The sequence below is a fragment of the Xiphophorus hellerii genome, chromosome 17, assembly GCF_003331165.1.
Source record: "Xiphophorus hellerii strain 12219 chromosome 17, Xiphophorus_hellerii-4.1, whole genome shotgun sequence".
NCBI lineage: Eukaryota > Metazoa > Chordata > Actinopteri > Cyprinodontiformes > Poeciliidae > Xiphophorus > Xiphophorus hellerii.
The window spans coordinates 18,085,751-18,096,417 of NC_045688.1; the positions used below are offsets into that span (position 1 = coordinate 18,085,751).

General features: G+C 42.7%; 1 protein-coding gene across 1 annotated transcript; it reads right to left on the bottom strand.

Moving 5' to 3' along the window:
* Positions 1–2,581: 2,581 nt before the first annotated feature.
* On the bottom strand, positions 2,582–10,580 carry ddx51 (DEAD (Asp-Glu-Ala-Asp) box polypeptide 51). The gene is made up of 16 exons (XM_032589753.1): positions 10,352–10,580; positions 9,746–10,080; positions 8,823–8,965; positions 8,583–8,733; positions 7,393–7,538; positions 7,232–7,303; positions 7,050–7,156; positions 6,231–6,339; positions 5,987–6,132; positions 4,753–4,945; positions 4,548–4,663; positions 4,353–4,469; positions 3,392–3,493; positions 3,238–3,301; positions 2,836–2,970; positions 2,582–2,722 (listed from the first exon to the last, which is right to left on the bottom strand). Exons 1-16 carry the CDS (start codon positions 10,372–10,374, stop codon positions 2,702–2,704), a joined length of 1,980 nt encoding a protein of 659 aa, XP_032445644.1. The 5' UTR covers positions 10,375–10,580; the 3' UTR covers positions 2,582–2,701.
* Positions 10,581–10,667: the final 87 nt, after the last annotated feature.

Genomic DNA, 10,667 nt, shown 5'->3' on the forward strand with positions numbered 1-10,667 from the left:
TTTGACTTTTTCATCCAAAGCACTGTTACACATGGTATTAGTTTGGCCCTTTGAAATGAAGCTTAACAAATATTTCAAAATAAAAGCCTTGAATATTTTTACATGACGTAATTGCTCTTTTTGGCTTTATTTGACTTTTTCATCCAAAGCACTCTTACACGTGGTATTAGTTCAGAACTTTAAAATGAAGCATACTGAAAATTTCAAAATAAAAGCCTTGAATATTTTTACATCATGTAATTGCTCTTTTTGGCTTTATTTGACTTTTTCATCCAAAGCACTGTTACACGTGGTATTAGTTTGGCCCTTTGAAATGAAGCATACTGAAAATTTCAAAATAAAAGCCTTGAATAGTTTTTACATGACGTAATTGCTCTTTTTGGCTTTATTTGACTTTTTCATCCAAAGCACTCTTACACGTGGTATTAGTTCGGAACTTTAAAATGAAGCATACTGACAATTTCAAAATAAAAGCCTTGAATATTTTTACATCAGCTACTTGTGTTTTGAGCATTATATAACTATTTTAACCCAAGGACTATTACGCATGGGATTAGTTTGGCCCTTTGAAATGAAGTTTAACAAAACTTCCAAAATAAAAGCCTTGACAACATTTTAAATCGTACCGAATGGTGCACGTCCGCCTCGCTTAACGTTCTTGCGGTTCTCCGCGTGCCACTGATCACGTCGCGGCGTTCTTTAGCGTCGACGCCGATTTGTGGCGTGACGACGCCGGGCCCGAACCCCACGGCCGCGCCTTGGCAGGCCCCGGCTAAATTTCTTCCGAAATTTTCTAGTTCTGTTCTGTAATTCTCCTGTTAATGTCAAATCATCTTGATCAGAGAGTGCATGTTGTATTATACAAATTCTTTTCTAGCTTATTGCAAGTAACAATGAAATCTGAAATGTGATCAAGGGCATAAATGATAATCCTGTTGATTTTATGTATAGACTGACAAATATTGCAAAACTAAAAAGGTTTATATGCATCTTAGATCCTTTAAAAAAAATATATATATATTTACTCTTTGTCTTATGCTTGCTTGTTGATATTTGGAAATGTATGTAACATATTTCAAAATCTGTGGCAGAAATGAGTGATTGCATAAATATTCACCTCCTTCAAAGTGAGTGACCTAATTCAACAGAGGTCCAGCCCAGTGGTGACAGTCGTCTCCCAACGAGTGGCATGGAGATCAGCCGAGAGGAGAGAGTGTATGGATAGGAAAAACATCTCTTAAGGCTGTGAACATCCTGTTGGGTTCAGTTCAAAGAATGGAAGGATTGTGATCTTTGTGACGATGTGCCTGGATCAGACGACCTCACAACCCGAGAGACCGTGAAGAAGAAGAAGAACAAAGACCCTGGGAGGGTCGGAAAGGCCGAAGGTAAAATGAAATATCGAGACGACAAAATAGCCAAACAGCTACAGCTGAACACTGGCTGGAAGGAGTGTTCAGCCAGTGAACACTGGCTGAACACTCCAGTGTTCAGCCAGTGAACACTCTTATTTGTGATTCATCAATCACAAATAAGTGATTGATGAATCACTTATTTGATTCATCAATCAAATAAGTGATTGATGAAATACAATCACTTATTTCATCTGACATTTTTTATTTGTCAAAGTCAGTTTTCACTTTAACACTTTGAGGTTTTTTTTTTTTTTCATTTTTATTGATGTTTGATTATTAAAAGCAATAAAAGGCGGTGAACACGTTTTATAGGCACTGTGTATGTGGGAAATCTTTGTGCTGTGCTTTCTGTAAGTCATATCTTTATCTTTCTTTGTGAAGTGTTTGTACAAGAGGTTGACCAATATTGCTGTCGACGCGTTCGCCTATCAGCACATTCAGCAGCCCGGCTGAAAGTTAATATTAGATGGGATAATAAAGGTCATTTTATTTTAGATAGAAAAAAAAACCTAACATATAAATCAAACAGAAAATGTAGCGCTAGATAAAAAATATACTTTAAAAAGAAGACATTGCTTCTTTTTAGAAGACATTGCTTCTTTTTAAAGAAATGTCTGAAAAATTAAATCCTGTGTGGCAGACTAGATGTGACGGTACTCACTTGTGTGGTGCGTTCAAAGCCCACAGGGCATACCGCCACATAGAGAAGGCTCGGTGCACATCTGCCCCCTGCTGGTGGAAATGAGTACAGATTAAGGTTGGGCGATAAGCAAGACAGAGTGAATAAATCTGCACTTGGAGGAAAATAAACACTTCGCAGTTGAAAGAGTTTTTGTGTGTTCCATTAAAAACAGCATTAGTTATTTTTTTCTATGAGCTATGTACTTTGGCTTCAGTCCAGCGACCAAATAATAATAATAATAAAAAAAAAATAGAAATCTCTCTTAAAAGAAAAAACAACCAGTGAAGGGAGGAGCCTATGGCCGATAAATTGGTTCAATCGCCCGACGCTATTACAGATACAGGAAAAAAAGAACGTGGACTCATTTGAAACACCACCACCGTAAGGAACTAGAGAGTTCATCCCAAAGAGAACTAGAGAATATGAGAACCCAAAAAATGTTCCGCAAAGAAGTTCCACAATGAAGAAAAAAAGGAAACATAACTGGAGTTATTAGAGAAGCTTTTATTAAATGAACTGTTCGGTAAAAAAAACCCCATCTGTGACCATTTCCAAAGACGGCATTAAAACCGAATCTCAGGTGAAAATCTGACGACTTGAAGCTTCAACGTCTGGATTTCTCATCCTGCAGAAAGGAAGAACGAAAAATACAGTTTGTGTTTTAATAAATATAATTTACAAGAGTTTGAAGCAGCTTGAACAGTGAAACGGTGAGCAGGTGACTGTGACTCCGTCTACCTTGATGACATCAGCCAGCTCCTGCAGCACCACTTCGTAGCGCTCCTCCATCCCCTTCAGGCTTTCTGGTTTTACCAGCTGCTTCTGAACCCCGGGGCTTCCTGCCTCCATCACCATCCGAAGGAAATTATTCTCCTGAGGGAGGGAAGAGAAACTCAAACTGCTATAGAGAAACATCCGTTCAGTTTGTTACCAATCATCATTTCAACCACGGACACTCTTATTCTGGCCAGAATTTAAAACAGGGAAAACCTCCTTCAACACTCAATCATGTGCTAACCATGTGAACATATTTTAAGTGGGAATAAATGTAAGGGTGTCCTAATTTGTTCTTGACAGAAATCCCTGCTCTCTTCTTCTCCTTCCGTGAAGCTCTTCTTCACTCCAGATCAGTGACTGTACCTGAACCCCCAGCAGAAAGGTGAAGGCCAGTCCAGGTTTTCCAGCTCTCGCTGTTCTTCCGATCCTACATGATGACATAGACACAAACGTGACTTTTTGAACAGACGGGAACAGAAGGGACAGTTTGTAGGAGGAGACAGCGGGGGCTGCTGACCTGTGAATGTAGGTCCTGATGTACTGCGGCGCGTCATAGTTGACCACACATTTGACAGCGTTGATATCGATGCCTCTGGCAGCTGCGTCTGTGCTGATCAGCCTGCGTGGAGGACAGATCAGGTTAATGCAGCAGAGCGGTCACATAAGCTGCAGCACAAACAAAGCAATACCAGAGAAATGGAGGCGTCAGATTCAGGAAAAGCCGCCGTCGTTTCAGTTTTGCTGTGTGGATATTGGTGATGTAAAATGGCCGTTTTGCTCTCTCAACTCGACAGGGAGATGAAAGAACTCGACATTAAATTGTCAGACAGCAGAGAGGTTTTAATAACCAGCTGCAGCATCACAACATGGCACATGCCACCATGTGGAAATGAATACAGAACCACAGGCTAATGGAGGACAAACTGACTATTTTTTCCCTCACTTGCTTCTTCTTCTACTCTCCAACTTACAATATTTGCTCTTATTTCAACTGTTAACTTTCTGTTTTCTTTCCTCTTTTTTTCTCTCCATAGAAGCGAACCCCGGCCTGGTGTTCTGATTTGGCTGCGGCCTCTTGCTGCAGGATGGGATTGGCTGAGATAAAGCTGCCAAAAAACCAAACAAACATTCTCTCTCCTGCTATTAACATTTTGCATTTCTTTCACACAGAACGTTCTCCTACATCAGTTCATTCTGTTTCTGCTCCATCTTCTCAGACCTCCAGTCGGTCATGCTGCCTGTCACTGACTCGATGCGGTCCAAGTCACTGTTGGAAAAGTTGTTACTTTTCCAACTCATTTGAGTAACAAATGTTTGATAACTCGGATCAACAGGAACACATGTGACTGAATAGAAACGACTGTTTTTGTAAGTGACGTTTGTTGTGAAATGCTGGTGTCGCCATAGAAATAAACCGAATCGGCTCGCTCTCTGTTACTGGAACGATTCCAGAACGGTCCAGTGTGCTTGTGACTCACAGCTGGATCTTCCCCTGTTCAAAGTCCTTCAGGGTGTTCTTCCTCTCGCCGGGAGAGAGGCGCGACGAGAACTCAGCCGCCTGCACTCCGCCAAACAGCTGCACCAAACGGTAGAGTCTGGAAAGCAGAGGAGACGGAATCAGACGACACACACCGAGAGGCTCTGAGGCCAGTCCGTCCGTCAGTCCCTCCGACCTGTGTGCCGTCTCTCTGGAGTTGGTGAAACAGAGGATGGGGCGGAGCTTCAGATACAGGATGAAGTGAAGGATGAGCAGGGGCTTCTTGTTCATCGTGCACGGAACATAAAACTCCTGCAGTCAGCCAAGAGGAAGCGTCTCAGAATTTCACTCTCCCGTTCCAGTTATGGGTTTGCCCATCAAGTCAAAAGGCAGCGTCTCACCGTGAGGCCCTGGGGGAAGTCGAAGCGCTCGTGTTTGTGGGTGGGGTCTGCGGCCGTCGTGCTGCTGGACGGGCCGTGAACGGAGCTGAAGAGCTGGGGCTGGTGGAGGCCCAGCTGCTGCAGCTTCTCCGGGTTCTGGGTGAGCGTGGCGGAAAAGAGCAGCTTCTGGAGCGGCATCTGACCTGGAGACAGACTGAGACGAGACGCAGACGTGACGCGAGGCCACGATGTTGATGTTTTCACTTATAACACGACTCAATCAGTTCCACAACGCACCGCCAGTCCTCTGACACGCCAACAGTTTAACAGCGTTTTGGGCCGAAAAGCTCAGGCTGCAGCCGTACATTAGCTTAGGAATCTGGATTAATAAAGTAATCAAATGAACTCCTGCATTTGATTTATTTTATTATTACGAGGTAGATAACACCGGTCAACAGCCAAAAAAAAAAAATTGTCTGGGGTTATTCGACTGTTTTAGGGTCATTTTGATGAGCTGAATCCAAAAATCACATTGGTTTTGCTCAATCAAGTCAACTTTCTGAACTATGGAGCAACATGAGCGTCAAAATGCAAGACTTGTTCTCACATCTGGAGAATCTGATCAATAACTGATGAGCAGGAGGAGAGATTTCAACAGGACAGAAAAGAAACGAAGACATAATGTTCAATTCGCATGTACTTACCCTTAATGGTGTTTATTACTCAATTTACAGAAATCTAAGTTTGTAACATTTAATTAGAACACTTTGTTAGAAAACATTTTTTCTCCTAAAACCTTTTTTGGATGAGAAATATTAACGAAACTGACCTGTTAATGTAACAAAAAATTTTATTGATTAAAGTCAGAAGATCAGATTTCTCCAAATCAAATTAAAATAAAAACTTGAACGGACTGAGAAAAATGGATGTCACTTTTAGGATTCAGAGGTGCAAATTAGTCCTAATTCAGTTGAAAAAAAAAAAATAGATAAGCTCCAAAAAATATTTTTGCAACCCCGTGTGATCAGGCAGAAAATGTCAAGTAAGTTTCTTCTTCTCCTCCAAGCCGCTTCACTGAGTAGTAAGTAGAGTAAAACAAAGTAACAGAATTAATTACAGGACTCACATCTGAACGTTAACGACATTTTAAACAAGAATCTCTGTGGCTACTTTGAATAATTTGTGAATGAACCTTAATCTGGAGCCTCCCTGAATGCTGCCATGCCGACAGACAAGCTGGTATTTTCTGACCCACCTGGCTGCTGTGATGCATGCGGGCTCCGTCCTCCTGAACAGGGTTCTGGCCTCCGGTCCGGCCGCCGAGCAGTACACCGCCTTCAGCACCTGGCTGAGCCATGACTGGTGCATGCTGTCGATCATCCTGTCGGCCTCGTCGATTATCTGAGACGCAGACAGAAAAAAAACAGACGCGGCACAACATCAGAAACCAAAGAGTTCTGCTCTACGCAGCGAGAACACGGGGAGTTTTAGGAACCTACCAGGAACCGGAGATGTTCCAGACAGAAGCCGGGGTTTTTGCTGATGTGATCGACCAGTCGACCTGGAGTGACGACGACTATGTCTGCTGCGCTGCACCTCACACTGCCTCTGAAACAGACAGCAGGTTGTTGGCTTTGGATTTGCAATACTGCTTTTTTAAATGCACAGCATTATATATTTTCCTGGCACAAAATCCCATTTTATAGCACCAATCCAGACGTTTTGCCAACTTCAGTTGTTATAAAAATGCTGCACATACCAAACTCCATAAAAGACATTTGTCTTTGTAATTAAACATCTTGAAATTGGGCCTCCGTCTCTTTAAGAAACTCCTACTCTTTCCGCCTTCAGGAAGTCATCACAACATGGCTCCTCTATTAACCTTTCAACAATTTTTTTAACCAGCGTTTCACTGAGCAGTGGCTCCTATAATGATCTCAGCAGATGCTCAGTTCCACCAGGTGTTTGCTAATTGCTGCTGGCTAGTCTGAAGGAGCTGAGTGGGGGAGGCACAGGGGGAGATGAACTCTGTGAGGGGGAAGAAAACCAGAGCTTGGAAACTGCAGCTCAGAGGAGGAGCTTTGTCCTTGAAGGCGGGGCTAAGTCCAACCAGCCGTACTGGACAGCTGAATGGTTGCCATGGAGATTAAAGGATTTCTCAAACATGGATAAAAGAATCAAGGCAACACTCCAGGCATGTTTTGATGAGGGAATAACATCATAAGAAGATGGAAAGTTGTTACACAGTAAAGTTACTCAACTTGAAAACGGACATTAAATTTAAGGATCAAACCAATAACTGAAGACAGGCTCCTCACCGTTGCTCCGAAAGCGAAGCGCACTCTGCAGCAAACGACCTCTGACCCCCCAGCATGACCACTTTCACAGGAGTTCCTTCGGCGTACGACGCAAACACTTTGTAGACCTGAACCAGACACACATTAACCTCAGAACACCGTGAGGGTTTGAAAATGTGCAGGAATGGTTAGAACGTTGCGACCTGCTGCGTGAGCTCTTTGGTTGGCAGCACGGCCAGAGCCCGGATCTCACACACCGTCCGCTCCATCAGCACCTGCCAGGAAACACACACACGCGCACACACGTCGTTGGGAAAACTGCAACAGCATTGCTTGATCAAAGCACCGCAGAGGAAATGCTCACCTGAATGACAGGAATGACAAATGACAGAGTCTTTCCGCTGCCTGTTGGTGCAGAAACACAGAGATCTCTGGGTCTGTAGCCTCCTCGACCAATCAGAAGTCCATGCTGAGCGCCCTCCAATATGGCCGGGATCACCTCTGCCTGCACTGAAAACAGATCACAGCAGTGTTATGACTTGAGACTGTGCACCATCAGCCACTTTTGTTAAGTAAAATGAGGAGAAAAGGGCGAGAGCGGTAGAAAAGCTCATGAGGACAGGACTGAAACATCTGCACCACCATGTCTGATGCGGCCTGAAACTTGCTCTAGGCCATATTTGGTTAGATCGGAAGATTGTACTCAAAGGTTGTATTTCTTAGAATCCTTAGGAGGCATAAAAGGCAAACAGGGAAAAAAAATAACAATAACAGTCAGTTTGCATACAATTTGGTTAAAAAAGATTTGGCCATTTTACAGTTTGTAACCAGCTTTAAGTCAGCACAGCTTACTTTCCTAAACAAGGTTTGGGCTCACGCAAACATCAATAATAATGCACATGTGGATCCGGTAGAATGGTCAAATACACTGGGCACCTTCAGCTCCAAACAGAGGAAACGAACAAAATGAAAAAATAATCATAAAAAAACTTGTGAAAAACTTAAGTTTTGGCAGAAATGACAAGTATGCTTTTGGTAGCATGCAAATCTGCTTTGATACCAATTTAAGCTCCAGACCAGAGTTTCTTCTGCTAAACTCTGCTGCTCATCTCACAGTCTGACCTCAGCTTAATCAGGACAAATATGAAAAAACAACATCAGCACATGGACAGTAAAAGCTGGCCATGTGCTGGCCATTGAGTAAAAGATTCCTCTTTTACTCAAGAAGAATCTTTAGAAGAATTCTGTCAGTGGGACTGAATGATCACTCAGTTTTTTCTGTGACACACAGAACTTGATGAATAACACCAGGCAAAGAAAATGGGCCACTATTTATTCCTTTAATACAGTTTTATAAAATCACTTTACATTCGATTAACTCTGTAACGTATGAAGGATCTTGCTGTGGCTGTACTTCACTCTCACTGCAAGTCATTTCCTATCTGCAGGGTTGAAGTTAATAAGCAGAGCAAGGATGCAGCATAACACAGGCTTCATTGTCAATAGTTGTTTCCCAAAGTAGCCCCGGCTGACCCCCAGGTGAGTCTACCGTACCTGGAAAAAAGTGCTGGATTCCATTCGCCTCCAGCTTCCTGAGCAGCTGAGCAGAAACCCCAGAAACAGAGGAGAGAGGAACCAGATTGCATTTAATGTCTCTGTGAATGACATCGGGCTCAGCGAGCCACTGGGGCAGGACCCGCGTCGCCTGGGGAAAAACAAAGAATGTGGAATTAATGGCAGGAATCTTTATTTTACTAAAGCCATGACGATTTTTTTCCCCTTACATGATTGTACCTTATTGACAGGTCTGCTTTCAAAACCTCCGAGGACACGGAATCCTGTCGCTGCAGACGAGTCCTTGTTTGGCTCTTCCACTTCCTGTTCCCGCTCCGTTTCACGCCTGCAGCTCTCTGGAGAAACACCCGCCGCTGACTGACCTGAGATCCAAAGATAAAACGAAAAGATGTATGGAACAGAAGTTACACAAAAAGTAAGAAAACGTCAACACATTACTGCGTGACAGACAAAACATTCAAATAACTTTTGTTTCTTCTGTCTCATATATAATGCTAGAAGTATTAGCATCGACTAGCTCCACCGCTCCACTGCTGGGAGAATTCATGGATGAGATAAAGAGGCCAAACATTTTACACATGTTCTGGGTTTGATGCACCTGGAGTTCGCACTCGGCCATCAGGCAGAACGCGACATCATAACAACATTTTTGTTGCTGCAGCACAGCACAACATTAAATTTGCACTTTTTGAGTGATGTCGTCGGCTTAAGAGAGAATAAATGTCATGAATAAATTTCAGTTGAAAGTGTTACATCATTTTCAGCCTCCTTTTTAGCATTTGCATTTGGTAGCAGGCGAAATTGACAAAGATAATGCAGCATTTTAATTCCACAGCAGAGAAAGCCATACAGTTTCAGAAAGTAGGTATAGGAAAAAATATTGGTATCGGTTATCGGCCAAATGAGTTTTAGTATATCGGCTATTGACCAAAAATCCAATATTGTGCATCCCTGTTGTTTATTCTTGTTAGTTCCATCTGCTTGTGGTGAAACAGTTCTAGTAGTTCGTTCCAGTTGGTCTGCCGAATGAAATGAATGACTAACACTTTAAATCAACCAGGGCCCAGAGACAGCATAGCAGTAAAAAAAATATTATAGTAATCTGAAACATGTGAGCCTAACAAAGAGAGAGAAAATCCCACCCGATTCTTGAGTCCTCTGCTTCTTATCCACAGCTCCCTTTCTCCTCTTTTTCCCCGCAGGCTCAGAATTATTAGAATCTGCATCAAGTAAAACTCCCGCTTTTGATTTCCTCCTCTTCTTCTTCTGCTGCTGTTGATGCTCTTCGCTGCTTCGTTTCTCGTCTTTGGTCTCTGACGGAACTTCCTGCTGCTCGGTTTCTTCTTCACCAGTCCATTCTCTCTGCTTTGCTAAGATCTGTTTTTGTTTCTGCTTCACCTTCTGCTGCAGTTTGGTCAGCAGCGCTTGGGAATGGGACACCTTGGAGACGACGCCATCCTCCTCGTCTCCAAGATACCTGAAAAGATAAACAAACTGATGCCACCACTACTGGCTGCTTTCAATACTACAGACTTATAAACTCTTCAGTAGATCGACATTGGATTTCTGTTGCTTACAATGTTGTTCTATCTATTCAAAAGCTACAAAACATATTTGTTGAGTCAGTTTTTGATCTACCCAGTCTAAGCTGATGTTTATTTTATTTTTTTTAGCTGTTTTATCGCGTTTTAACTATAAACTGACCCAGTCTGACACAAGATGCTCCAGCACTAACAGGTTGTACTTACCTGTTGACAAGAAACAGAGACATTTCTGCTGGAAGACCAAAGCATTGAAACTAAAATAATCCAATTCAAACTACCAACAGCGGCGCATGTCTCCTAGAAAACTACTTAGACTCAACAAGACCAATACTCGCTCCTCTTAGTAGTTTCTGTCCTAGTTTAAGAAAAACGCCGCCATACTGTGTGTTATTCTCATTCTTATTCACGTGCATCAAACGCGGGCTTATGACGCAACCAAGTCCGTCGCACTTGTTTGACGATCTTCTGGACGCGACTAACCGACTAACCACTATCTCTTGATACTTATCTATTTATTCTT